This window comes from Pongo pygmaeus, chromosome 20 (assembly GCF_028885625.2).
Source record: "Pongo pygmaeus isolate AG05252 chromosome 20, NHGRI_mPonPyg2-v2.0_pri, whole genome shotgun sequence".
NCBI lineage: Eukaryota > Metazoa > Chordata > Mammalia > Primates > Hominidae > Pongo > Pongo pygmaeus.
This window is the reverse complement of record NC_072393.2, coordinates 17329038-17351339: the sequence shown is the minus strand read 5'-3', so window position 1 is coordinate 17351339 and position 22302 is coordinate 17329038. Positions and strand designations below refer to the sequence as shown.

The window sequence follows — 22302 nt, the reverse complement described above, 5'->3', positions numbered from 1 at the left end:
TTTTTGTCCAACCACACTGGAAAAAAGGGAAAAGAAAAAGTAAAAGAAAAAAATGATATTTTTGTCTTTTGACAGTTTGACCATAATGTGCTGTGGAGAAGACCTTTTTGAATTACACCCATTTGGAGGTGTCTGAGCTTCCTGTATCTGGATGCCTAAATCTCTTGTTAGACTTGGGATGTTTTCAGCTATTATTTTGTTAAATAGGTTTTCTACCCTTTTTGTTTTTTCTTCACTTTCTGGGACACCAAAATTTTGAGTATTTGGTTACTTTATAGTGTCCCATTTGTCATGTTGGCTTTGTTCTTTCTTTTGTCTTTATTTTTGTCTGATTGGGTTATTTTAAAAGATCTGTCTTCAAGTTCTGAAATTCTTTCTTCTACTTCATCTAGTTTATTATTGAAGCTTCCTATTGTATTTTGTATTTCATTTAATGAATTCATTTAATGAATTCTTCAGTTTCAGAATTTGTTTGGTTCCTTTTTGAATTGTTTTTCTGACTTCTTTGTATGGTTCTTATGTATTCTCTTTTGTCTCACTGAGCTTCTTTTATATCATTACCATTATTATTTCTTGAGACAGGATCTCACTCTGTTGCCCAGGCTGGAGTGCAGTGGCACAATTATGGCTCACTGCAGCCTTGACCTCTTGGGCCCAGGTGATCCTTCCACCTCGGCCCCCCAGGAAGCTAGGACGACAGGCACATGCCACCACGTCTGGCTAATTTTTTGCATTTTTGTTAGAGATGGGGTTTCGCCATGTTGCCCAGGCCGGTCTTGAATGCCTGGCCTCAAGCGATTCACCTGCCTTGACCCTCAAAGTATTGGAATTAGAGGTGTGAGCCACCACACTCAGCTAATGCCATTATTTTGAATTATTTTTCCAAGATTACATACTTTTTTTTTTTTTTAACTGGAATCTGTTGCTCAAGAATTGTTGTGTTTCTTTGGTGATGTCACATTTCCTTGCTTTTTCATGTTTCTTGTGTTCTCACAGTGATGTCTATACGTTTGGTGTTTGGTGTAACAGTCACTTCTTCCAATCTTTTGAATTTGCTTTCACAGAGGAAGACTTTTTCCTGAAGATGTGTCTGTGGTGTTGGTTGGGTACAGCGTTTAGGTTGATTCTGAAAGTGTATAGTAGTGTAGTCTCCATATGATTTCTTTAGCTATAAACAGCATCAGTGGTGTCTGTGATTTCCTCAGTGGCTTAGGGTGCAGTTATTAGTGGAGGCTGTGATGAAGTTTTGCTGGGGATGGGGAAGCCAGATGGACCTGTCCTCAGGTCCCAGTGTTGGCAGCAGTGGGCAAAGCATGGCTTCCTTGAGCACCAGGGCATTCTACACTGGTACCAGTGTTAGTGGATCCAGGTGGGCCAACTTTTGGACTTCCAGGAAGCTTGCTTGAATGCCAGTAGTGGCAGCGGTGGGCCAGGAAGATGGATAGGTTCTTGAGCCCCTGGGCAGTGGGCATCGCACGGGCACCGGCGGTAGCAGTGGTGGGATGACCCTCCGGCTCCCAAGCGGTCTGCTCTGGTGTTGGTGGTGGCTGTGACAGGCTGGGTAGGCCAACCTCCTTGCCCACAGGTGGCATAGGGGAGGTGTGTGCCAGCTGTGGTGATAGTGGCACACATTAGGTTGGGTGAGCCTGACCTTAGGTGCCTAGGAGGAGCGCTCAGGTGCCTGCTGTGGTGAACTAGGCTGGGCAGTCTCAAGGCCCTTGGATGGCACCCTCAGGCACTTGCGGGGACAGAGCTGGGCTGGGCCAACCTATGTCAGGCTCCCTGGTGGTGTGTGCAGTTGCTGGCTATGGTAGGCAGGGGTGGGGTGATTCTCAGGGTTCTGGTGGAATGCTTGGGTTCAGCCTTGCTACTGGGGAGGGTGCAGTTGCTTCCAGTGACGGCAGCCATATGCAGGTGGCTGGGGAGCATGAGCTTTGCTCATGCTTTGGCCCCTGGCTGCAGCATCCCATAGTGGCAGTTGCTGCAGGTTGGGGAGTTAGCCCTCGGGGCACATGAAAGTGTGCGGCAGCTTCACTGCTGGGGGCAGTGAGGTCATTGCCAATGGCTTGGGCTTCAGTCCTGGTGGCAGCAGCCAGCCTTGGTGGTGGCTGTGAGCAGGGAATGTAAGTGGGGCTCCAGAGATATGAAGATGCAGGAGCTGTTTGGCCCCCAGGGAGAATGCAGCCTGGCAGTGGCTGGGATCTCGATACGGTGCCCTGCTGTAGCTGCTTAGAGCTCAAGGGTGTGTGAGACCCAGCCTTAGCCCCCTCTCTGGAACAGTATCTTTGCACAATCTCTGGGTATCTCCCTAGGCTAGTCTGCGGCCCACGAGGATCTAGGGGCTCTCCCATGGCTAGAGCTGCTAGAGTCCACAGTGGGAATGAGGACCACTGGGGTTCACTCACTTACCCTTTCCTCGCACTGGGGAGCTACTCCAGGCTCCCAGCCGATTCCCACCAAGCACCGTGCGTTATTTCCATTTCCTTCTTCACTTTAGGTGTTTCTTGTCACTTCTCTGTTGAATTCCAGTGTTCTTAGATGGATTAGTCAAAGTGTGATGATCTACTTGTTATTTTTGTTCTTTGTCAAGGAGGCAAGTACCAGATGCCTCTAAGAAGCCCCTCTCCCCACATAATAATTGATGCATTTATGTTTCCTGATACTCATATCACATTGTGGTGATTCCTGTCACTATGGTAAGTCTCAGTGTCAGAAAGTGTGAGTTTTCCAGTTGTGTTCTTTATTTTTTTTTTTGAGATGGAGTTTCACTCTTGTCGCCGATGCCAGAGTGCAGTGGCACAATCTCAGCTCACTGCAACCTCCACTTCCTGGTGATTCTCCTGCCTCAGCCTCCTGAGTAGCTGGGATTACAGGCACCTACCACCATGCCCGACTAATTTTTGTCTTTTTAGTAGAGACGGAGTTTCACCATGTGGGTCAAGCTGGTCTCAAACTCCTGATCTCAGGTGGTCCACCTGCCTCAGCCTCCCAAAGTGCTGGGTTCTTTACCAAAGTTGAGCTCTCCTAGGTCCTTTGCATGTCTGTATAAATTTTGGAATCCATTTAGCAATTTCTCCAAAAGAGCCTCCTGGGATTTTGATTGGGATTGCTTTGAATCTGTAGAACCATCTGGGGAAGAACTCACATGTTCATGATAGTCCATGAACATGGTCTAGCTTTTGTTGATTTGGGTTTTCTTTTGTTTCTCTCTTCAGCCTTTTGCAATTTTCAGCACCTTGCTCATCTTTGGTCAGATTTATCCCTGAGCATCTTATCTTTTTGTTTTTTTAGAAAGAGAGTCTTGCTTGTTTTTTAGAGAGAGAGTCACCCAGGCTGGAATGCAATGGTGCAATCATGGCTCGCTGCAGCCTTGAACTCCTGGGCTCAAGCGATCCTCCTGCCTTGGCCTCCCAAGTAGCTGGGGCAACAGATGCATGCCACTGTTAATTTAAAAACATTTTTATAGAGATAAGAGTCTTGCTATGTTGCCCAGGCTGGTGTTGAACTCCTGGCCTCAAGCAGTCTTCCTGCCTCAGCCTCCTAAACTGCTGGGATTACAGGTGTCAGCCACTCTGCCGAGTCCCATTTTATCTTTTGTGTGCCATTGCCAGTGCCATTGTTAGGCCAACACTGTTCCACCATGTGTGCCGAGTCACAGTGAGTCCCACTCCTTCTGGTCCTGGTGCTCACCTCCAGGTACCATCAGGGAAAGTGGGATGCCTCCAGGTGCCCTCTCAACTCCCCATCTCCTTTCCTCCATCCAGAGAGAGTCCACATCTCCACCCCCAACAAGTATGAGTTCCAGTATGTGCAGCGGCCACTGCGCCTCACCCGCTTTGATGTGGCCGTGCGAGCTCACAATGATGCCCGTGTGGCCTTGTCTTCTGGGCCCCAGGACACAGCAGGCATGATTGAGATCGTCCTGGGGGGGCATCAGAACACCAGGTCGTGGATCTCCACCAGCAAGATGGGAGAGCCCGTGGCCAGTGCACACACGGCCAAGATCCTCTCCTGGGATGAATTCAGAACATTCTGGATCAGCTGGCGTGGTGGCCTTATCCAGGTATACAGCAGAACTGCCTGGGGCTTGTGGAGAAACCTCATGTTCCTCCAATATTAGCTGCTTCCTGTTTGGTGCCAGGCTCAGATCCGGGGTCGGGAGGAGCAAGGGAAACATGGGGCACCACCTCAAGTTGTTCTTAGTCTAGAGTCGCATACCAAAAAAAAAAAAAAAACATGTAGCAAGAGCTGTGGCAGAGGAAGCACCCAGGGATCAGGGAGCAGAGAGAGGAGGTAGGGGAGAAAAGAAGAATGGACATGAGCAAGTGAAATGGGAGTTGGGGGTGTTTTCTGGGCCAAGGAAAAGAGAATATAGAAGCTAACACAGCTTCCCAACACAGGAAACTAATACTGCTTCCTAGAGGAAGAACATAAAACCAAAGTAGGTTTTGAAGTATGAATAGGAGTTCGCTAGGCAAAATGGGAGCAGAGTATGTTCTCCAGGCAGAGCAGTAGCATGTGCAAAGGTCCAGAGGTTCCAAGGAGCCCAGTGACTTTGGAACCTGCCGGTGCCATGCCTTATGTTTCTGTCAGCTGTTTAATGGATGGGGTAACCTGGTTTCTCTCACCTCTGACTCCCCGAAGACCCTTCCTTGCGCTGTGAGCATGGCTGAGGCCTCTGACCCTGGCCACAAAGCTGGTATCACTGCCACCTGAGTGCCTACTGCCTGCTTCCTGCCAGCGTCCAGCAGCCTTGGTTTCTTTTTCCAGGTTGGCCATGGTCCAGAGCCGTCCAATGAGTCTGTCATTGTGGCCTGGACCCTCCCGAGGCCACCAGAGGTCCAGTTCATTGGCTTTTCCACCGGCTGGGGCTCCATGGGTGAATTCCGAATCTGGAGGAAGATGGAGGTGGACGAGAGCTACAGCGAGGCCTTCACCTTGGGGGTCCCACACGGCGCCATCCCTGGGTCTGAGCGGGCCACCGCCTCCATCATTGGTGCGTCTGTCCCACAGCCTGGCTTGGAGAGGTCAGGGGGCAAGAACCGAGGTTGAGACTCCAGGCTTAGTCTCAAGCTGGGCTTTGATGGGGACCTGTGTCTTGGGGTGTCCACCCATACACCCACTCACCTGACAGGCAGCTTCCAGTGCCTTCTCTATGCCCATCCATGTGCTGGGTATTGAGGCAGCCCAAGAGCTGACCCCAACCCCACCGTTGAGGGACTCCTAGTCCAGGTGAGATGGCAGATCCAGAGCCCCCCAAGTCTAAGCCTTATGCAGAGGTCAGGGTGGGGTGACCCCTAAGAACCTGCAGTGAACCCTGTGAGGGCAGTGGGCCAAGGACAAGATCCAAGAAAACACAAATGCCTGAATAAGTCAGCCAGATATGTGGTGCAGGATGGAGGCCTTGGGAGTCTTGGTGATGGGGCAGGCGTCTGGAGCAGTTGCTGAGTAGGGGTGAGAGGCTCTGACTAGGGACACTGGAAGCAGCTTTAGGGGGTCTGTAGGGTTGGGATGTGTATTAGTCTGTTTTCATGCTGCTGATAAAGACATACCCAAGACTGGGTAATTTATGAAGAAAAAAGAGGTTTAATTGACTCACAGTTTCACGTGGCTGGGAAGGCCTCACGATCATGGCAGAAGGTGAAAGGCACATCTTACATGGCCAGAGTGAGGATGAGAGAATGAGCCAAGTGAAAGGGGTTTCCCCTTATAAAACCATCAGATCTCGTGAGCCTTATTCACTACCGCGAGAACAGTATGGGGAAACTGCCCCCATAATTCAATTATCTCCCACCGAGTCCTTCCCACAACATGTGGGAATTATGGGAGCTACCATTCAAGACAAGATTTGGTTGGGGACACAGCCAAACCATATCAGGATGCCTCTAGTAGCCCAGGTGCTGGAGGGGAAAGTGGGGACTGTGATTGATCCAGTGCTAGGAGTCGGGCAGAAGGGTGGTGAGAGTCTGGGATGGGCCTGAGCCTGGGAGGAGAGGGTGAGAGGCCAGAAGGAGATGGACGGACCCAAATGAAGGTGTCAAGGCTCTCTCCGACATCAGAGGGTGGAGGCCCTGGGACCCAGGCAGGTAGGTGGTTGTGGCCAGATCAGAGGAATTTCAAGTTTACAATTCCTGAGGCACGAGAGCAAGTCAGAGTGGATGTGGGGCTGAGTGACTAAGACGGAACTGAAAGAGATAGGAAAAGAAGCAAAGAGGCAGGAATGGAGAGGAGGTGACGGCTGGGATCCGTGCGCCAGTGCCTTCAGTGACAGCGGGTGGAGAAGAAGCTGGGGAGCGTAGAGCATGGTGATGAGAAAGTAGCCAGGCTATTTGTGCAACAAGAGCTGTAGGGGCAATGGCAGCCTCAGTGAGACATGCAGAGAGGCTAAAGAAGGAAAGATGGGGCCAGGTGCGGTGGCTCACGCTTGTAATCCCAGCACTTTGGGAGGCCGAGGCAGGTGGATAACGAGATCAAGAGATGGAGACCATCCTGGCCAACATGGTGAAACCCCATCTTTGCTAAAAATACAAAAATTAGCTGGGCGTGGTGGCACAAGCCTGTAATCCCAGCTACTTGGGAGGCTGAGGCAGGAGAATCACTTGAACCTGGGAGACGGAGGTTGCAGTGAGCCGAGATCACGCCACTGCAGTCCAGCCTGGTGACAGAGCGAGATTCCATCTAAAAATAAATAAAATAAAATAAAGAAGGAAAGCAGGTGTGTTCAGGGGTCATTGGGGGTCCCAGGAGGGTCCATCAGCAATCTTTGAGACAAGGAAGCCAAGAAGAGGAATATGGAATGTCAAGGGGATGGGAGAACCAGAATTTTTTTTTAAAGAGAGAAAACTTTGAAAAATGCACCTCCAACTCCATACATATAGAAACTTTTTTTTAAAAATCGAAATGCTCTTGGTTAAAGAGAAAATCTGAATATTTTAGAAAGAATATTTTAGGGCCAGGTGCAGTGGATCATGCCTGTTATTCCAGCACTTTGGGAGGCAGAGGCAGGTGGATCACCTGAGGTCAGGAGTTCAAGACCAGCCTGGACAACATGATGAAACCCTGTCTCTACTAAAAAATAAGAATAAAAAATTAGTCAGGTGTGGTGGCACACGCCTGTGGTCCCAGCTACTCAGGAGGCTGAGGCAGGAGAGTTGCTTGAACCTGGGAGGCAGAGGTTGCAGTGAACTGAGATTGTGCCACTGTACTCCAGCCTGGGTGATGGAGTGAGACTCCATCTCAAAAAAAAAAAAAAAAAAAAAAAGGCGGGGGAGCTCAGTGGCGTGGTGGCTCATGCCTGTAATCCCAGCACTTTGGGAGGCCAAGGAGGGCGGATCAGCTGAGGTCAGGAGTTCGAGACCATCCTGGCTAACATGGTGAAATCCCGTCTCTACTAAAAATACAAAAAAATTAGCTGGGCATGGTGGTGGGTGCCTGTAGTCCCAGCTACTTGGGAGGCTGAGGCAGGAGAATGGTGTGAACCTGGGAGGCGGAGCTTGCAGTGAGCTGAGATCGCACCACTGCACTCCAGCCTGGGCGACAGAGCGAGACTCCATCTCAAAAAAAAAAAAAAAAAAAAAAAGAAAAGAAAAAGGAATATTTTAGAAAGACTAGAATGGAATGAGAATGATTGTATAGACATACCAATATTTGTAGGATGCAACCAAAGTTGTACTTAAGAGGCCAATGTATAGCCTTCAATGCACCTATTTTAAAAGCCAGGGAGGGAAAAAGCATTGAACAGAATGAAAAGCTAGAGAAAGAAAACCTGAGTTAAAACTAAAGAACACAGAAGGAGGTGTGTAAAATTGTCACCAAAGCCAGGACACCAGCTGGTCTGAGCAGGCAGAGGGTGCCAGTCCAAAGGGCAGTTGGGTGGCTGACTGGGTGACACACACAGTCTCCCATCCCTGGGTAAAGCTGTCCCTGTTCTCTACTGAACTGGGACAGCCCCCAACTCAACTCTCTTCTCCTTCCCACCAGGGGATGTCATGGGGCCAACCCTGAACCACCTCAACAACCTCCTGCGGCTGCCCTTTGGCTGTGGAGAGCAGAACATGATCCACTTTGCTCCCAACGTCTTTGTCTTGAAGTATCTTCAGAAAACCCAGCAGCTCAGCCCTGAGATGGAGAGAGAGACCACCGACTACCTAGTACAAGGTATTGGGGAAAAAGTGCCTGGGTTGAGGTGGGAGCAAGAGAGGCAGGTTCAGCCTTCAGTGGAGAAGACCACGCTGGAGGTGGCCCACACACCAGGCACAGCAAAGGGGAGGAAGTGGGCAAAAGAGGCCATTCAGGGTGGCCCCGATCTGGTCACTGTCAGCAGGAGCCTGATGTCTGTGGCTGTTAGGATGAGATGGTGCTGTTCAGATACAGGGAGAGGAAAAGCATCTTTTTAAAGTGTGGATTTTTTTTTTTACAACAATAATAATATAACAGCATTATTAAAAATAACATTTAGAAAATAAAAGAGGAGGCCAGGCACAGTGGCTGATGCCTGTAATCCCAATACTTTGGGAGACTGAGGCAGGAGGATCACTTGAGCCTAGGAGTTTGAGACAAGCCTGGGCAACAAAGCAAGACCCCGGTCTCTACAAAAAATAAAAAAATATTAGCCAGACATGGTGGCATGCACCTGTAGTCCCGGCTGCTTGGGAGGCTGAGGCAGGAGGATCGCTTGAGCCCAGGAGTTGGAGGCTGCAGTGAACTGTGATTGTGCCACTGCACTCCAGCCAGGGTGACAGAGTGAGACCCCGACTGTAAAAAATAAAAAAGAAGAAAGAAGAAGAAACAGTCAGGGGTTGCTCTAGGCTGAAAGTCTGGCATCTTGAAGGCTGATCGTGGACAGCTAGGAAGGCCAAGTCCACTGAGGCCAGGTCCTGGAGGCTCAGATTAGCACTTGTGAGGGTCTGGGAGGTGGGTGGACACCAGCTGCCCCAGGGCCAGGCACACCGTGATGGATCCATCCAGGCTCAGGTTCTTAAACACCACCCAGAGTTGAATGAGCCCTCCTCGTGAATAACAGCCTGTACCTCCAGGGGACAGCCGGACCCTGTGTGCATCCAGCTAACTCGCAGTTCAGACTCGACAAACCCCAAATCAACCCCCGCCATCTTCCCCCCAAACCCACTTGTGTTCATTTCCTAAAACTGCCACAAGAAAATGCCACAAACTGAGTGGCTTAGAATCACAGAAATGTGTCATCTCCTTATAGTTCTGGAGACCAAAAATAAAGGTGTCCGCAGAGCTGGTTCCTTCTGGTGGCTCTGAGGGAGACTGTCCCAGGCCTCTCTCCTGGCGTCTGCTGGCTCCAGGTGTTCCTTGGCTTATAGACTGATCAGCCTGCTCTGTGCCTTCACAGTCACATGGCTGTCACCTCTGTGACTAATTCTCTTTCTTTTCTTTTCTTTTCTTCTTTTTTTTTTAAGAGCCAGGGTCTCGCTCTGTCACCCAGGCTGGAGTGCAATGGTGCGATCATAGCTCACTGCAGACTTGAACTCCTGGGCTCAAGTGAGCCTCCCACTTCAGCCTCCTGAGTAGCTGGGACTACAGGTGTGCACCACCATGCCCAGCCAATTCTTTGTAAAGATGGGGTTCCGCTATATTGTCCAGGCTGGTCTTGAACTCTCGGCCTCAAGTGATCCTCTCACCTCGGCCTCCCAAAATTTCTGGATTCCAGGTGCAAGCCACGGTGCCTGGCCTCTCTTTTCTCTTACAAGGACGCCTGTCATTGGATTTAGGGCCCACCCTAAATAAATCCAAGATGCTCTCATCTGGAGATCCTAACCTTAATAACATCTGTAAAGATCTTTATTTCCAGCAAGGCCCCATTTTTGGGTTCCAAGTGGATGTGAATTTGGGAGGACCCACCCAGTACAGAATTTCTTTTGTCACCTGTCCTGTCTCTGTGGACACAGCCCTGTCCTTCCTGAGGCTCAGGCCACGCACCGTGGTGCCCTCAGATTCGTCCTTCTTTCCCTCACAGCCTGTGTCTGGCTGAGTAGCTCTGCCTTCACCCCAGGAAGGCTCCCCACCTCTGTCGCTGCCACTGGGTCCAAACTCATCATCGCACACTGGGAGGGTCCCCCGTCCCCAGCTTTCTGTCCAGACCCTACGGTCCACTGGCTCTATATGTCTCCTCACACTCTTCTCCTACTCACGTGCCACCCGTGGCTCCCTATGGCCTTGCGGGAAAACCACATTCCCAGCCCAGCCTTGGAGGCCCCTATGGCCCACCGGCCTCTCACCACACCCCCTCGTTCCCTGCTCGGTTCCCTGTCCCTGGCACCTCCAGTTCTCTGAGCTTCCCAAGCTCTCGCCCCAGCAGTTGGAGCAGCCCCCACACCTGGGGACAGAGGGCTGTGGGGGACAGAGGGCGCTGCCCCAAGATGGTGGTTTTGCTGACCTCCTGGGAGTGACTGAAGGCCAGTGCGTGACCAGTAGTCACAAAGGGGCAATGTCAGTAAACAAGATGAATGAGTTGGAGGTTACAGCCACCCTAGATGTAGTGTGGGGCAGTTTCAAGGACCTCAGATGTGGTGTGGGGTAGTTCCAGGGATCCCCAATGTGATGTGGAGCAGTTTCAGGGACCCCCAATGTGGTATAGGGTAGTTTCAAGGACCCTAGATGTGGTGTGGAGCAGTTTCAGGAACTCCAGATGCGGTGTGGGGCAGTTTCAAGAACCCCAGATGTGGTGTAGGGCAGTTTCAAGAACCCTGGATGTGGTGTGGAGCAGTTTCAGGGATCCTAGATGTGGTGTGGGGCAGTTTCAGGAACCCCAGATGTGGTGTGGAGCAGGTTCAAGCACCCCAGATGTGGTGTGGGGCAGTTTCAAGAACCCCAGATGTGTGGAGCAGTTTCAGAGACCCCAGATGTGGTGTGGGGCAGTTTCAGGGACCTCAGATGTAGTGTGGAGCAGTTCCACGGACTCCAGATGTGGTATGAGGCAGTTTCAAGAACCCTAGATGTGATGTGGAGCAGTTTCAGGGACCCCAGATGTGCTGTGGGTGTGGGGCAGTTTCAAGAACCCCAGATGTGGTGTGGAGCAGTTTCAGGGACCCCAGATGTAGTGTGGGGCAGTTTCAGGGACCCCAGGTGTGGTGTGGAGCAGTTCCAGGGACTCTGGATGTGGTATGAGACAGTTTCAAGAACCCTAGATGTGATGTGGGGCAGTTTCAGGGACCCCAGATGTGGTGGGCTGCAGTTCCAGGGACTCCAGATGTAGTATGAGGCAGTTTCAAGAACCCCAGATGTGGTGTGGGGCAGTTTCGGGGACCCCAGATATGACACAGGGCAGTTTCAGTGAGCCCAGATGTGGTGTGGAGCAGTTTTAGGGACTCCAAATGTGGTATAAAGCAGTTTCAAGAACCCCACATGTGGTATGGGGCAGTTTCAGGGACCCCAGATGTGGGTGTATGGCAGTTTCAAGGACTCCAGATGTGATTCAAGGCAATTCCAGGGACCCCACATGTGGTGTGGCTTTGGAGATCCGGGGTGGGGGATGGCAGAGTGGTGTAGGTCCCCCGGGGTGGGCCTGGGCCAGGGCCAGGCCACTCAACAGGACAGGGTCCTCTCTGCTTGCCCCACAGGCTACCAGCGCCAGCTGACCTACAAGCGCCAGGATGGCTCCTACAGCGCATTTGGGGAGCGGGACGCATCGGGGAGCATGTGGTGAGTCTCCACCGACCCGGGCACGGCCTCTGGGGCTCCCCGCCCGACGCCACGGCCTCACATCCAATGCAGTGTGGCCAGATCACTTGGCGCCTGATCCCTGGATGACAGGGAACACAGCTAGGAAGTAAAGACTGTGGTGGTCCCAGCTCCAGGGATGGAGGCTGGGGCTTGGGGCCAGTGCAGAGCTGGTAATCGTAACTGTTCCTCTTTTTGCTGTTGTTACCACGGTGAGCAGCACCCCATGCCCTGCTCTCTGCTCCCTTGGGAGTGAGCCCTGGATGCCCTGGGCTTCCTCAGGCTCCCAGGACCCAGGAATAGCGGTGACTGGAGCAGGAGGAGATGGCAGGGCAGAGGGGTCAGAGGCCAGACCAGCGCCTCGAGGCTGGGGTGTGCTGTCTGCAGGAGCAGCCTGGGATCTTGTTTCTGTGGTAACTGCAGGGAGGTGACCAGGGCAGGGAGGGCCCCTGGGAGGCCGGGCACACCTGGGTCTTGTTTTCCTGGGATCCTCAGGCTACTGCAGTTCTTGGCATCATCATGGGGTTCACCTGAGACTGTGAGTCACTTTCCAACTTCTGTGCCCATCGCCGGACTCCTTCTTGGAGACTGCCACCCTGGTAGTGCTGACAGCAGCTGTGAGTGTGGAAACTGCCCTGTCTTTAGTCCAACAGAGTGTCCACTGCACAGTTGCAGTGCCAGGATCCCAGGGAGTGGGGACATGTGGCTGAGTACTTCCTGCCATGGGCCGCATCACTTACCTAGCTCCAGAGGGGCCCAAGGTTGGCGACTCACCCAGCATCCCCCAGCCCCAGGAGCTCATCCACACTGTCCCAGCTCTAGTCCCAGGGCCCTGCCTTGCTGACAGCTGATAACACAAGGCCTTAGCTAGCAGAGGCCCCGCCCACCCCAGGGACAGCTAAAGCCACTGAGTCACTCTCCAAAAGCTGGCTGAGCCCTAGCAGCCCCTAGGAGGCCTCCACCAGCCAGGATTAGCAAGTTGTGACGCATTGGACATTCTTTTTTTTTTTTTTTTGAGATGGAGTCTAACTCTGTTCCCCAGGCTGGAGTGCAGTGGCGCAATCTTGGCTCACTGCAACCTCTGTCTCCGGGGTTCAAGCAACTCTCCTGCCTCAGCCTCCTGAGTAGCTGGGATTACAGGCGCACACCACCATGCCCAGCTAATTTTTGTATTTTTGGTAGAGACAGGGTTTCACCATGTTGCCCAGGCTGGTCTCAAACTGCTGACCTCAGGTGATCCGCCTGCCTCGGCCTCCTAAAGTGCTGGGATTACAGGTGTGAGCCACGTGCCCGGCCTAGACACTCAGTGTGCACACACCTCCTCAGCATCTTCCGGGGATTAAACTCTAAGCATGAGCAAGAAAAATCAAATTTCCTTTTTTTTTTTTGAGACGGGATCTCACTCTGTCGCCCAGGCTGGAGTGTGGTGGTGCCATCTCGGCTCACTGCAAGCTCCGCCCCCTGGGTTCACACCATTCTCCTGCCTCAGCCTCCCGAGTAGCTGGGACTACAGGTGCCCCGCCACCACGCCCGGCTAATTTTTTTGTATTTTTAGTAGAGACGGGATTTCACCATGTTAGCCAGGATGGTCTCGATCTCCTGACCTTGTGATCTGCCTGCCTCGGCCTCCCAAAGTGCTGGGATTACAGGCGTGAGCCACTGCGCCCAGCTGAAAAATCAAATTTCACTGTGTGCATGGAAATAGAGTAGTCAGCAGCTTCCAGGTCCCCTCTCACCTCCTGAAACATTCCTGTTGGTCTCCAAACATGGACGTTTTCCTGGGGACCCTGTAGGACAAGGAGGCAGTAAGTGCAGGGCAGTGGCAGCAGCACCCACCCTGAAGCTGGACAAACCTCGGCTCTGTCTCATGTGAGCTGTGTGGCCTTAGACCCGAAGATCAACCTCTCTGAGCCTGTTTCCTTACCACACATCCCTCTCAGAACCTGGATCCATGGGATAAGCATGTGGTACACTCAGTGCAGTGCTGTCCTGTTAACGCCTCCCCTAACTACTTACCAGAGGAGTCCAAGATCCTGCCAGGGAGCCTGAAAACTTGGGATCTGCTCTAGATGGGTTCCCTTATACTCAATGCACATTCATTCATTTATTCATTCAGTGAGGTAGGCTCTGGTCTTCATCCTGGGGGAGCAAGGAACACACGGTTCCTACCTCTAGGTCCTCGCTGCCCAGTGCAGGAGAAAGACCTTGTGAGAGATGCAATAGTTATCCACTGCTGTGTAACAAGTGACCACAAATGTAGCCATTTAAAACAACAAACATGTATTATCTCTATTTATTATGTATTAATTCTTATGGATCAGGAATTCAGGAACAGCTTAGCTGGGTGTTTCTGCCTGGGTATCTTTGCTGAGGTTGCAGTCAAGGTGTTGGCTGTTGCTGTCTTCATCTGAAGGCTCAACTGGGGCTGGAAGATTTGTTTCCAAATTGGCTCCCTCACATGGCTGTTGGCAGGAGGCCTCAGTTGCTCACCACATGGACTTCTCCATAGGGGCTACTTGAGTGTTCTTAAAACATGGCGGCTGGCTTCCTCTCACAGTGAGCAATTCAAGAGAGAAAGCGGGAAGGATGCCACAGCGCCTTTTGTTACTCGGTCTTACAAGTCAGGCTGTTACTTCTGCCTCATTCTATTCTATTCCTTTTTTTTTTTTCTTTTTTTGAGATGGAGTCTCACCCTATCACCGAAGCTGGAGTTCAGTGGTATAATCTCGGCTCACTGCAACCTCCACCTCCTGGGTTCAAGCAATTCTCCTGCCTCAGCCTCCTGAGTAGCTGGGACTATAGGCACCCGCCACCATGCCTGGCTAATTTTTGTATTTTTAATAGAGACAGGATTTCACCATGTTGCCCAGGCTGGTCTCAAACTCCTGACCTCAGGTGATCTGCCCACCTCAGCCTCCCAAAGTGCTGGGATTACAAGTGTGAGCCACCATGCCTGGCCCACATTCTATTCTTTAGTAGTGAGTTGCTAAGTACACCCCATCTACACATGAAGGGAATCAGGCCTCCATCTCTTGAAAGGAGGATTATTAAGGCATTTGTGGATATACATTAAAATGACTATAATAGGTGTATAATTTTGTATCTACAAAACAAAGAAGTAGTGATGGAGCAGGGTAGTTATATGGGATGGTCAGGAAAGGTCTCCTGGAGGATATGAGGGAGGAGCCATGAAAATCCAAGGGAACAGCATTCCAGGCAGAGGGAATAGCCATTGCAAAGGCCCTGAGGCAGGACCCAGCTTGACGAGGGCCACAGAAGGGAGGCTGGTGTGGCTGGAGCAGCACAGGGCCAGGAGGTTGGTGGCCCAGCATGAGGGAAGAGGGAGGGGCAGGGCCAGGTTGATCAGAGCAGGAGTCTGGATTTAGTGCTGTGTGGAAGAGGATGCCGTTAGAGGGCCGGGAGCAGAGCAGGACCAAGATCTGTGTCTCCTGGTGGGCCGTGTGTATGCACACATGTGTTGAATCACATGTGTGATTCAACATTTGGGACGGGTTGAACATCCCAAATCGGAAAATCCAAAATTTGAACTGCTCCAACATCGAAAACATTATTATTATTATTATTGTTATTTTCATTAGAGACAGAGTCTTGCCCTGTTGCCCAGGCTGGATTGTCATGGCTCAATCTTGGCTCACTGCAACCTCCGCCTCCTGGGTCCAAGAAATTCTTCCACCTCAGCCTCCCGAGTAGCTGAGATTACAGGCGCCCATCACCACACCCAGCAAATTTTTGTATTTTTAGTAGAGACAAGGTTTTGCCATGTTGGCTAGGCTGTTCTTGAACTCCTGACCTCCAGTGATCTGTCCGCCTTGGCCTCCCAAAGTGCTGGGATAACAGGCGTGAGCCACCGTGCCTGGGCTCCAAGATGCTTTTAGTACCAACCTGATGCTCAAGGGAAACGTTCATTGGAGCATTTCAGATTTTTTGGATTTGGGATACCCAAGTATACAGGTAGCACTCCATATCTGTGAGTTCCACAGAATTCAATCAACTACAGATCGAAACTATTCAGAAAAAAAAAAAAAAAAAAGAGTCTGGGTGTGATGGCACGTGCCTGTCATCCCAGCACTTTGGGGAAGCTGAAGCGGGGAGATTGTTTGAGGCCAGGAGTCGGCGACCAGCCTGAGAAACATGGCAAGACCTCATCTCGGCAAAAGTGTTAAAAATAAGCTGGGCGTGGTGGTACATGCCTTAGTCCCAACTACTGGGGAGGCTGAGGTGGGAGGATCGCTTGAGCCCAGAAGTTCAAGGCTGCAGTGAGCTATGATTGTGCCACTGCACTCCAGCCTGGGTGACAGAGCAAAACTCCATCTCTTAAAAAAAAAAAAAGTTTTAAAAATTCCACAAAGTTCCAAAAATGAAAAGTTGAATTTGCTGCATGCTGAGTACAGTATTGAATTCATGCAAATGAAGTGACATGTGGGCATTGTATTAGGTGTTCTAAGTAACCAAGACATGCTTTAAAGTACACAGGAGGGGCCAGGCGCTGTGGCTCACGCCTGGAATGCCAGCACTTTGGGAGGCCAAGGTAGGTGGATCACCTGAGGTCAGGAGTTCGAGACCAGCCTGGCCAACATGGCGAAACCCCGTCTCTACTCAAAATACTAAAATTAGCTGGGCATGGTGGTGGACGTCTGTAGTCCCAGCTACTCGGGAGGCTGAGGCAGGAGAATTGCTTGAACCCGGAGGCAGAGATTGCAGTGAGCCAAGATTGCGCCACTGCACTCCAGCCTGGGCGACAGGGTGAGACTATGTCTCAAAAATAAAAATAAAAAATAAAGCTCACGGGAGGATGTGTGTCGGTTATATGCAACTACTACACCCTCGTATATCAGGGACTTGAGCATCAGTGGATTTCGGTATCCTTGGGGGTCCTGGAACCAGTCCCCCACAGATACCAAGGGATTCCTGTAAATGCAAATATTCCAAAATCCAAATTCAAAATCTGAAACACTTCTGGTTCCAAGCATTTCAGATAACAGATAGCCATTAGACTTTACTTTTTATTATTTGTTTTAATTAACTAATTTTTTTTTTTTTTTGAGACAAGATCTCGCTCTGTTTCCTAGGCTAGAGTGCGGTGGCACTATCAGGGCTCACAGCAGCCTTGACTTCCTGGGCTCAAGCAATCCTTCCGCCTCAGCCCCGCAAGCAGCTGGGACTACAGGCGTGCACCACCATGCCCAGCTAATTTTTCTGAATTTCAGTAGAGACCAGGTCTTGCTGTGTTGCCCAAGCTGGTCTCAAGCTCCTGGCCTCAGCCGATTCTCCACCTCTGCCTCCCAAACACTGCCGGCATGAGCCACCTCGCCTGGCCATAGATCTTACTTTTTAGAAGAGTTTTAGGTTTCCAGAAAAATTGAGTAAATGGAACAGAGTTCCCATACACCTCGACCACCCATACACAGCTTCCCCTGTGATAGGCATCTTGTATTAGTGTGCTGTATTTGTTACAATTGATGGACCAGCATTAAAACGTTATGAACGAAGGCTCATAATCTACATTAGCGTTCACTCACACACTCATTTTTTATTTATTTGTTTGTTTGTTTGTTTATGAATAACAGGGTCTCGTTATGTTGCCCAGGCTGGTTTCAAACTCCTGGCCTCAACTGATCCTCCTGCCTCAGCCTCCCAAGGTGTTAGGATTACAAGTATGAGCCACCGAATCTGGCTGAGAGCTCATTTCTTTTTATCACTTGATAATATTTATCCTGTTTGCGTTTTACAGTGGAAAAGTAGAGAGCACAGTATGCTAGACTATGGGAATTCCACAATTCCCAGCACACAGCTGGCTTGGTTCTGTCCTTGCCTCCTTTCCCTGCCGTGCCAAAAATGGATGGAGTTTCCCCCTGGTTGCAGTGTGCATAGCTGGTGATGGGGTGGGGATGAGCCTGGGAGCCATGGGGTCTCCTGGCTGATCCAGGGAACATGGGAATAGAAAGAAGAGGATGCATTTGAGGTACCTGAGAGGGAGAGTGGCCTAGATGAGCTTTGGGTATATTTCATTTTATTTTATCTATTTATTTATTTATTCTTTTTTTGTCTGAGACAGGTCTCACTCTGACACCCAGGCTAGAGTGCAGTGGTGTGATCTCAGGTCACTGCGACCTCCGCCTCCTGAGGTCAAGCAATTCTCTTGCCTCAGCCTCCCGAGTAGCTGGGATTACAGGCGCCCGCCACCACGCCTGGCTAATTTTTTTTTTATTTTTAGTGGAGATGGGGTTTCGCCATGTCAGTCAGGCTGGTCTTGAACTCCTGAATCCCAGCACTTTGGGAAGCCAAGATGGGAGGATCACTTGAGGTCAGGAGTTTGAGATCAGTCTGGCCAGCATGGTGAAACCCCATCTCTACTAAAAATACAAAAGTATTAGCTGGGCATGGTGGCAATCCCAGCTACTCAGGAGGCTGTAATCCCAGCTACTCAGGAGGCTGTAATCCCAGCTACTCAGGAGGCTGTAATCCCAGCTACTCAGGAGGCTGTAATCCCAGCTACTCAGGAGGCTGTAATCCCAGCTACTCAGGAGGCTGTAATCCCAGCTACTCAGGAGGCTGTAATCCCAGCTACTCAGGAGGCTGTAATCCCAGCTACTCAGGAGGCTGTAATCCCAGCTACTCAGGAGGCTGTAATCCCAGCTACTCAGGAGGCTGTAATCCCAGCTACTCAGGAGGCTGTAATCCCAGCTACTCAGGAGGCTGTAATCCCAGCTACTCAGGAGGCTGTAATCCCAGCTACTCAGGAGGCTGTAATCCCAGCTACTCAGGAGGCTGTAATCCCAGCTACTCAGGAGGCTGTAATCCCAGCTACTCAGGAGGCTGTAATCCCAGCTACTCAGGAGGCTGTAATCCCAGCTACTCAGGAGGCTGTAATCCCAGCTACTCAGGAGGCTGTAATCCCAGCTACTCAGGAGGCTGTAATCCCAGCTACTCAGGAGGCTGTAATCCCAGCTACTCAGGAGGCTGTAATCCCAGCTACTCAGGAGGCTGTAATCCCAGCTACTCAGGAGGCTGAGGTACGAGAATTGCTTGAACCTGAGAGGCAGAGGCTGCAGTGAGCACGGTGGCTTATGCCTGTAATCCCACCACTTTGGGAGGCCATGGGGGGAGGATCGCTGGAGGCCAGGAGTTCAAGACCTGCCTGGGCAACATAGTAAGACCTCATCTCTATAAAAAATTTTAAAAATCGCTGGATGTTGTGGCGCACGCTTGTAGTCCCAGCTACTTGGGAGGCTGAAGTGGGAGGATCACTTGAGCTGGGAGTTGTAGGCTACAGTGAGTTAGGACTGCACCACTGCACTCCAGCCTGGGTGACAGAGCAAGACCCTGTCTTGAAAAGCAAGAAAGCAAGAGAGAGAGAGAGAGGAAGGGAGGGAGGGAGAGAGAGAGAAGAAAGAAAATCAAGAAAGAAAACTAGGAAAGAAAAGAAACAGAGAGAGAAAAAAAAGGAAGGAGAGAGAGAAAGAGAAAGAAAAAGAAAGAAAGAAAAGAGAGAAAGAGAAAGAAGAAAGAAAGAGGGAGGGAGGAAAGGAAGGAAGGAAGGCAGGCAGGCAGGCAGGCAGGCTAATGCGTCCCGTTTTTGTGATTCATATAAACAGAGCCTAGAGCCACTTGATTTTGAAGACAGCTTATTCATTGATCCTGAATTTGCGAAGTTTCCTCTCCTGCCAATTCTGGTTTTCATCCCTCGTGGCCTCCTGGCTTCCATCCTGTGCTTCTCTCCTTCATTTGTTCATGCATTCATTCCCTGGCCTTGCCAGCTCTTACTCAGGGTGGCACCTGCAAAAGCAGGGCAAGGGAGATGGGGTGGATGAGGGACAGGCCACAGAGCAGAGATGTTTTTGGCTGAAAACAACAGAAAACGGGCTGGAGAGCAATTCTGAACATCAGCTCACACTGCAGGGCTGGGGAGGTGCTATGGTTGGCTAATACAGCAGCCCCGTAGTGCACTGGGGCTCGTTTTTTTTCCTTCCATCCCTGGGTATTCCCTCCCTCAGCACATGGCTGCGCCCCTCATGGTGGCAAAATGGCTGCAGCTGCTCCCAGCATTGCATCACATGCCCATTCCAAAGGCATTCCCAGGCCCAGTAACTGGAATGCCCATGACTGGCTGGCTGGGACCACAGCGAAGCACAGATCTCCAAGGCACATGGCTGCTGGCCCCTGAATGAGATCAGGGGCCTTTTGGCAAGGACCAAGCAAGAAATGGCTGGGAGGTCGGCAACCAGAAAGGTCTTCCTCACATGGCAGGACAGTCAGGGCTAGACCAGCTCACAGAAGGGCCTTGAGTGCCGAGCAAGGAGCAGACCTGAATGCCACTAGGGTAGAGGTCCAGGTAGGAAGGAGAGAGCTCCGTCTTCAGGCCCCACTGGGTGCTGGGCAATGTGCCCCCTCCTCCACTCTGACAGCCCTGTGGGGACAGACGGGACCCCTCCCATCTTATAGATGAGGAAATGGAGGCCAGGGGTGGTGCCAGGAGCTTGCTGCAATCCCTCAGCCAGCATGTGGGGGCTGACCATTCTGCAACCCCTCAGCTGACACCCTGTCCTCTTTCAGGCTCACGGCCTTTGTCCTGAAGTCCTTCGCACAGGCTCGCAGCTTTATCTTCGTGGACCCCCGGGAGCTGGCTGCCACCAAGAGCTGGATCATCCAGCAGCAGCAGGCTGATGGCTTCTTCCCAGCCGTGGGCAGGGTCCTGAACAAGGACATCCAGGTGAGTGGCCCCTTGAGTCTCCTTCCCGGGCCCCTCACCTCCTCCTGGAGCCCCAGCCCTGACCTGCCTGTTCCTACTCCCTGGAGCTGCCTGGGGGAAGTGGGGGGAAGTGGACTGTCTCCTTTGGCTTAGGGTGAGGCCTGTGAGTCCCCTTGCAGGGTGGGATCCACGGCACTGTCCCGCTGACAGCCTATGTGGTGGCTGCTCTCCTGGAAACAGGCACAGCCTCAGAGGTGAGTACAGAAGGGGTTTGGGGAGACTCGGGGCTGGGCACTGGAGGAGCAAATGGAAGGTTCCCTCCTTTATGCCAGGGTTGATTTCTTCCTCCCTGCTCTCCTTCTGCTCATTATCGAGGCTTTTTCATGCTTTTCATCAACAATGGTCACATTACATCCAGTTTCTTGTAATCTGAGCAGAGGAGAGAGAGATTCCCATGCTACTGGGGGAAATTGGGCACATGTTGGGGGCTGGGGAGGTGCCCTGAGTACAGGGCCTCCCATGACTGTCCACAGCCCCCAGACTTCCTTCAGAGAATCATTTCAGGCTAGTTCAGGTTCCTGGCCAGTGACCCAAGGGTTGGCTTCAGGGAACCCTACAAAATGTTGGGCTCATGCATGTTTTTGCAGGGAAAGAGGTTAGGATATTCAGAGACAGTTGGTACTGGATGGGGCTTAGATGGCCCAAGACACTTGAGGGCCATAGTCTCTTCTATGAGGCTTTCCTGGGGTGGGGGATGGCACAGTCTCTGCAGAGAAGGCTTCCACGATGGATCTCAGGCTTAGATGAGAAGAATCTGCCCTCCCTAATATCTACATCAATTCTATAATCTCTGATGATAAATTATGAGTTTGGGCACTTCTTAGGATTCTTGGTCTCACAATCCAGACAACTAATGGGTCTAGGGTTTGCTGTGACCTAAGACCCCCGCCATGCACAATGTCCAGAGGACTCCTTGCCCTGTGTTGTGGGCTGAATTGGTTCTCCCATGACCAAATTCTTATGCTGAATTCCTAACCCCCTGTCTTAGCTTGGGCTGCAGAAACAAAATACTGTGGAGTAAGTGGCTTCAACAATAGGCATTTATTTTGCACAGTTCTAGAGGATGGGAAGTCCAAGACCAAGGCGCAGGCAGATTTGGTTCTTGGTGAAGGCTCTCTCCCTGATTTGTTGACTGCCGCCTTCTCACTGTATGTTCACATGGTGTTTCCCTAGTGCGTGCATGTGGAGAGAGAGCTCTAGTGCTCTTCCTCTTCATATAAGGAAACTAATCCTATTATTATGGAGGCCCCATCCTCATGACCTCAATCTAAACCTAATTATCTCTCAAAGGTCCCCAGCTCCTAATACCATCATATTAGGAGTTAGAGCTTCAATATATGAATTCTGAGGAAGATCACAGGTATTCCACGACACCCTCCCATGCTTCAGAAGTCCTCCTCCACATCTCCCATGGAAGTGGTCAAATATGTCACCTCCCAAATGCATTTTTCTGGAAACTTCCCTGCCAGAGCCCTTGGCCCCCATTCTAGTTGGAATGGACAGCACCCAGGATGCTGCACAATTGCTACCCTCCTTTACTGAGAAAGGGTTTTGGGAGGCACATTTTTTGAGACATTGCATGTCTGCAAATATTCTTATTCTGGCCCTGTATGATAGCTGGGCTGGGTATAGAATTCCAGGTTGGAAATTGTTTTCCTGTAGAATAATTGATGATGTTCTGTCATCTTCTAGTTTTCAGTGTTCCACTGAGAAGTCGGATGTCATTCTGAGTACTATCCTTTGTATCTGGTTTGTTCCCTCCTCTGGAAGCTTTCCAATCTTCTCATTGTCCATATCACTATGGACAACAAGATATGTACACTTTTATGACACATATCTTGAGGTGA

At 51.0% G+C, this 22302-nt stretch overlaps 1 protein-coding gene across 8 annotated transcripts in view; it reads left to right on the top strand.

The window, feature by feature from the left end:
• CPAMD8 (C3 and PZP like alpha-2-macroglobulin domain containing 8) overlaps positions 1-22302 on the top strand; it is a 138366-nt gene that overhangs the window by 96146 nt on the left and 19918 nt on the right. For all 8 annotated transcript variants that reach the window (XR_010125092.1, XM_054465910.2, XM_063658932.1 and 5 more), the window contains 6 exons: positions 3765-4063; positions 4771-4996; positions 7981-8157; positions 11586-11667; positions 20260-20416; positions 20575-20649. Coding sequence is in view for 7 of the 8 variants with exons in the window: in XM_054465910.2 (XP_054321885.2) it covers positions 3765-4063; positions 4771-4996; positions 7981-8157; positions 11586-11667; positions 20260-20416; positions 20575-20649 (1016 nt within the window). In the remaining variant the exon portion in view is untranslated. The remainder of the gene's footprint in view (positions 1-3764; positions 4064-4770; positions 4997-7980; positions 8158-11585; positions 11668-20259; positions 20417-20574; positions 20650-22302) is intronic.